This window comes from Lepidochelys kempii, chromosome 3, assembly GCF_965140285.1.
Source record: "Lepidochelys kempii isolate rLepKem1 chromosome 3, rLepKem1.hap1, whole genome shotgun sequence".
In the NCBI taxonomy this organism is placed as follows: Eukaryota; Metazoa; Chordata; order Testudines; family Cheloniidae; genus Lepidochelys; species Lepidochelys kempii.
Window position 1 is genome coordinate 724,770 of NC_136382.1, and position 6,000 is coordinate 730,769.

A 6,000-nucleotide genomic window follows, 5' to 3' on the forward strand; every position below is an offset into this window, starting at 1 on the left:
TAACCCAGCTTGGATAAAAAGAGAAATAAACCCTAACATACAGAGACCACAGATAGGCCCCTGGACTCGATATTCCAGAGACTGAGGAAAATCATTTTCAAAACGGGGCTTGTGAAGTTCTCTCTTTTGCCACCATCCAAAGGGGATTAGGTAGGAGATAACTCCACCATCATGTAAAGTGCTATTCAGTAGCACTCAGGTACATTCAGTATGTTGTCTCATTCTCTTACACAAACAGGGCAAAGCAAACTATCATCTGGAAATGACGACAGGGTGAGGGAGAGAAGGATGTAAAGGAACCAACAGAAGAAAGCTACTTTGAGAGAGGCAGAGAACAGTTCAGCTCAGGAAGGGAACCAGGTTCTATGACTGGACCACTCACTAATAAAAAGAACTGATGGCACCAATCTGTCCTGCTCACTTTGAGGTAGTCACATGACAACCACAGGACAAGATGCCCTGGGCTACTCAGACAGATTAGTTCACTTCTAGCCAGACCACAAAGCAGTTCCTCATCCCGAGGCTGAGCTTCCTCATCCCACCATTGTTCTTCCTGGGGAACTGTAACTCTGCACCAGCCCCAAACACTAGCTATACCCAAAAGAAAGTACAGCATTTCACAAGCTCACATAGGCCCCCACCTCTGATCCTCATCTGTGTTTCACCCCTCAATAGAGGCCATTAGAACATAAGAACAGCCATACTGGGTTAGACCAAAGGTCCCTCTAGCCCAGTATCCTGTCTTCTGACAGTGGCCAATGCCTAGAACAGGGAATCATCAAGTGATCCATCCTATCGCCCACTCCCAGCTTCTGGCAAACAGAGGCTAGGGACATCATCCCTGCGCATCCTAGCTAATAGCCATTGATGGATCTATCCTCCATGAATTTATCTAGTTCTTTTTTGAATCTGTTACAGTCTTGGCCTTCCAACATTACAAGTTCCCTGTCCCTTGCTCATTTGCTGTGCACTGACCTCTTCACGTCTCTTTTGCCACCGTCCACAAGGAGATTCTTCAAGGATTTCAGACTCATCTTCACTCTCCTCCTCTTCCTCCTCCTCCTGGGGTGCTGCTGGAGCTGCAGAAGTCACTGGTGGAGACACGGAGGTCATTCCTGGCCCAGAAGATGTGGATTCTGGCTTTGTGTCTGAGCCACTGCTGGGAACCTGCTTGGCTTCTCCTTCAGACATGATGGGATGCAACTCTAGTACCTGGAAACCATAACAAAGCTCATATACCACCTCTAGTCAAGCACCCAGCACTGTACTAAGGAAAGTGGAGCGGATATTCCCCAAGGACAGCCACTCTCCAGCTCAGGGCAGCTCACTCAGGATGAAGAGTTTGACTTGATTCTTCTAAGACTTAGCAAAGCAGCACTTGGTGTCTGACCACTGCAGATCTGCTTTGGGCCCAACCAGTGAGCTCACCCCACAAGTTCCTTAAGTACGGCAGCCCCCCTTGTTGCTTGGGGAGAACATTCTCTCTGTGAAATCGGATCCACCAGAGGGTGAAGAGTTTTGCTCGTTTCCCATTCTCCTACAGGCAGTTCTGGGTCAATCACTGTGGGGGGCCCTCTGTCTCTCTCACACACTTCAGCTGCAGGCCTTGCTTTCTGGGAAGGCTCAAGAACAAGGGCTTGGTTAAGGTGGAGAAATCTTGCTGCTCAGGCAAGCAGAGCTGCATTTTTCTGGGCATTACCAGAGGTGCAAAGAGCGAGCCCTGCACATGGGTACCAGTGGCCTGGGACCCAGCCAGCAGCAGCGGAGGCCATTCTCGGAGACTTCCCAGAATCATTTCGGTGCAGCAGATCCCTAGACCGGGGAAGAGGCGGATTTGGGGCCAACTCTGCTAGGGGGAAGTGTCACAAGCTCATACAAGCACCGGCAAGCTGGCGAGCACCCGCCGGGGACTTGCCCAGCCAGTGCCCAAGCTCGGTCCTGGCTGACGGGGCAGACCCTACACACCAGCCGCCGCCCGCCCCACCAGCGCCCGGGAATGGGACGTCTCCGGCCCGCCCGGGGAACGGGGAGAAGCAGATTCGAGCCTGGGAACCCCGCAGCCCCGGTCAGTGCCCGCTCCGCCCGGAGACCCCCCCGCCGCGCCTCGGGCCCCCACCCCCCACAGCCCCGCCTCAGGGCCAGCACCCCCGCCCGGCCCCCTGCCCCGGGCCCCCCCCCCGCCTCGGACTCCCAGGCCTCGGGCCCTCCGGCCCCTCCCGCCGTCGCGCCCCCCCGCCGCGCCTCGGGTCCCCACCCCCCAGCCTCAGCACCCCCGCCCGGCCCCCCACCCCCCAGCCTCAGCACCCCCGCCCGGCCCCCCGCCGCGCCTCGGGCCCCCACCCCCCACCGCCCCACCTCAGGGCCAGCACCCCCGCCCGGCCCCCCGCCCCCCCACCCCCCAGCCTCAGCACCCCCGCCCGGCCCCCCGCCGCGCCTCGGGCCCCCACCCCCCCGCCTCAGGGCCAGCACCCCCGCCCGGCCCCCCGCACCCCCAGCCTCAGCACCCCCGCCCGGACCCCGCCCCCCGCCGCGCCTCGGGCCCCCACCCCCCACCGCCCCGCCTCAGGGCCAGCACCCCCGCCCGGCCCCCCGCCCCCCCACCCCCGCCCGGCCCCCCGCCCCCCGCCGCGCCTCGGGCCCCCCCCCCGCCTCGGACTCCCGGGCCTCGGGCCCCCCCCGCCGCCGCGCCTCGGACCCCCACCCCCCACCTCAGGCCCAGCACCCCCGCCCGGCCCCCCGCCCCGCCTCGGGCCCCCCGGCCCCTCCCGCCGCCGCGCCCCCCCCGCCTCGGGCCCCCCCCCGCCGCCGCGCCCCCCCCCCGCCTCGGATTCCCGGGCCTCGGGCCCCCCCCGCCGCCGCGCCCCCCCGCCTCGGATTGCCGGGCCCCCCCCCGCCGCCGCGCCCCCCCCCGCCGGGTCTCGGGCCCCCGCCGCCTCGGACTCCCGCCCCCCCCGCCGCCTCGGACTCCCGGGCCTCGGGCCCCCCGGCCCCTCCCGCCGCCGCGCCCACCCGCCGGGTCTCGGCCCCCCCCGCCCCACACCCCGCCGCGGCCCACAGGCCCCTGGCGCCGGCCCGGCCGCTGACAGGCCGCACTCACCGGGCTGGGCCCGGCGCCTCCAGCTCTCGCCGCCGCCGCCCGGGGCCGCTCGCTACGTCGCCGACAGCCACGGCACTAACCGCGGCGCAACGCACCCTGCTGGCGGCCCGCACGGGCGGACCAATGGCACGCGCCCGGCCCGCCGCCGCCGCCTCCCGATTGGACGGCACCCGGGCAGAGCCCGCCCCTCCAGCCGGGCAGGATCCGCGCTGGGGGCGGGGCATCTGGAACGGTCTGGCCGGCAGCCCTGGCTGGGGCGGGGCGGGGCGGGGCGGCCCGGGGCCAGGGGGATGGGCGCAGCCTGCCCTGCCCCCAGCTGGCGGCCCCCCCGTCCAGGCAGGCACCAGGTGAGAGGCCAGGGGGATGGGCGCAGCCTGCCCTGCCCCCAGCTGGGGGCCCCCCCCGTCCAGGCAGGCACCAGGCGTGAGGCCAGGGGGATGGGCGCAGCCTGCCCTGCCCCCAGCTGGCGGCCCCCCCGTCCAGGCAGGCACCAGGTGAGAGGCCAGGGGGATGGGCGCAGCCTGCCCTGCCCCCAGCTGGCGGCCCCCCCGTCCAGGCAGGCACCAGGCGTGAGGCCAGGGGGATGGGCGCTGCCTGCCCTGCCCCCAGCTGGCGGCCCCCCCGTCCAGGCAGGCACCAGGTGTGAGGCCAGGGGGATGGGCGCTGCCTGCCCTGCCCCCAGCTGGCGGCCCCCCCGTCCAGGCAGGCACCAGGTGTGAGGCCAGGGGGATGGGCGCAGCCTGCCCTGCCCCCAGCTGGGGACCCCCCAGCCAGGCAGGCACCAGGCGTGAGGCCAGGGGGATGGGCGCTGCCTGCCCTGCCCCCCAGCTGGGGCCCCTCCCTTGTCCATGCAGGCATCAGGCGTGAGGCCAGGGGGATGGGCGCAGCCTGCCCTGCCCCCAGCTGGCGGCCCCCCCCGTCCAGGCAGGCACCAGGTGTGAGGCCAGGGGGATGGGCGCTGCCTGCCCTGCCCCCAGCTGGCGGCCCCCCCGTCCAGGCAGGCACCAGGTGTGAGGCCAGGGGGATGGGCGCAGCCTGCCCTGCCCCCAGCTGGCGGCCCCCCCGTCCAGGCAGGCACCAGGTGAGAGGCCAGGGGGATGGGCGCAGCCTGCCCTGCCCCCAGCTGGCGGCCCCCCCGTCCAGGCAGGCACCAGGTGTGAGGCCAGGGGGATGGGCGCTGCCTGCCCTGCCCCCAGCTGGCGGCCCCCCCCGTCCAGGCAGGCACCAGGTGTGAGGCCAGGGGGATGGGCGCAGCCTGCCCTGCCCCCAGCTGGGGACCCCCCAGCCAGGCAGGCACCAGGCGTGAGGCCAGGGGGATGGGCGCTGCCTGCCCTGCCCCCCAGCTGGGGCCCCTCCCTTGTCCATGCAGGCATCAGGCGTGAGGCCAGGGGGATGGGCGCAGCCTGCCCTGCCCCCAGCTGGCGGCCCCCCCGTCCAGGCAGGCACCAGGTGTGAGGCCAGGGGGATGGGCGCTGCCTGCCCTGCCCCCAGCTGGCGGCCCCCCCGTCCAGGCAGGCACCAGGTGTGAGGCCAGGGGGATGGGCGCAGCCTGCCCTGCCCCCAGCTGGGGACCCCCCAGCCAGGCAGGCACCAGGCGTGAGGCCAGGGGGATGGGCGCTGCCTGCCCTGCCCCCCAGCTGGGGCCCCTCCCTTGTCCATGCAGGCATCAGGCGTGCAGCTTGGGGCAGCAACTCCCAAAGAAAGCTGGGGCCCTGGTGAGTAATAGCTGAATATGGGCCGGGCTGCAGCCCAAGGGGCTAACAGGGGTACGGAGAACTTCCAGTAGGAGCCCCGAGGTGATTTTCCCTCTGATTCTGGCACGGGTGCCACCACTGCTGGACTGCCGTGACCAGTTCAGGTGTCAAGTACAGCTCAAGTCAGATACTGATCAACAGGAGAGGGGTCAGAGAGGGCCCACAAGAATGATTCAAGTATTAGAAAGCCTCCCTTATAGTGCTCAGTCTATTTGGCAGGAGAAAGAGAAGGCTACCTGGATTGCAGTCCATAAGTACTGACAGGGGGAACAAATATTTGATCATGGGTTTTTCAGTCTGGCAGAAAAACGTTTAACACTATCCAGTGGCTGGAAGCTGAAACTACAGAAATTCAGACTGGAAATAAGGTGTACATTTTGTCACAGTGAGAGTAATTAACCACTGGAACAATTCACTAAGGGTCATGGTAGATTCTCCATCATGGGCAATTTTTCAATCAAGATTGAAAGGTTTTATAAAAGATTTGCTCTAGGAATAATTGTGGGTCATTCTCTGTCTGTTTTTTACAGGAGGCCAGACTAGATGATCACAATGGTTCCTTGTGGCTTTAGAATCTATTAATCTCATTCTGGCTGTTCATGAACACATGCTCCCCTTCCCTACAGTAGGCTGGGGAAAGCCTTGCATTTGCTACCTGGATTCTACTCTCCTCCCTTCTGCTCTGGGTGTTGGAGTTATTATTTATGCAGAGTATTACCATGACACTAATTTAACCATAAATTCCTTTATTCAATCCCCAAAGGTCCAATGGTGTTTATGCAATTGAGCTAACCATGCCTAAAAAGCCTACATAAATAGCAATTTACCTCAGCCAAACAGAACAAAAGCATTTGATCAAGGTACTTACAAATGGGCTAAAGCCAGGGGTCCTTAGACTCATTCGTCAGCTCCAACTTGGTCAGGCAGATATTAGCAATGAACCCTTTAAGAGTTTATTTTTATATGCTTAACATAAAGTGATGTCATTACCAATTATTGAACCTTAGCTAAGGTCAGGTGAAGGAGTTTTTTATATAGCCAAGTATTTACTGCAATTAACGGTGTTTTATTTCTAGTACTTTAGCTCAAACCTTAAAAAAGGGAATGCTTGTATTTCAAAGGGTCACTATAAGTTTAACACAACAACTC

General features: G+C 63.6%; 1 protein-coding gene across 4 annotated transcripts in view; it reads right to left on the reverse strand.

Moving 5' to 3' along the window:
* Nucleotides 1-3,204, reverse strand: part of NRBP1 (nuclear receptor binding protein 1) — a 78,019-nt gene extending 74,815 nt beyond the window's left edge. For 2 of the 4 annotated variants that reach the window (XM_073335405.2, XM_073335404.2), the window contains exons 1-2: nucleotides 3,098-3,203; nucleotides 976-1,212 (exon numbers count right to left, since the gene is read on the reverse strand). In XM_073335405.2, the coding sequence (XP_073191506.1) occupies nucleotides 976-1,191 (216 nt within the window). In that variant the 5' untranslated portion in view covers nucleotides 1,192-1,212; nucleotides 3,098-3,203. Of the gene's footprint in view, nucleotides 1-975; nucleotides 1,213-3,097 lie in introns of those variants that run through there. The other 2 variants (XM_073335406.2, XM_073335407.2) reach the window with 2 other exon arrangements.
* Between the last annotated feature and the right edge of the window lie 2,796 nt (nucleotides 3,205-6,000).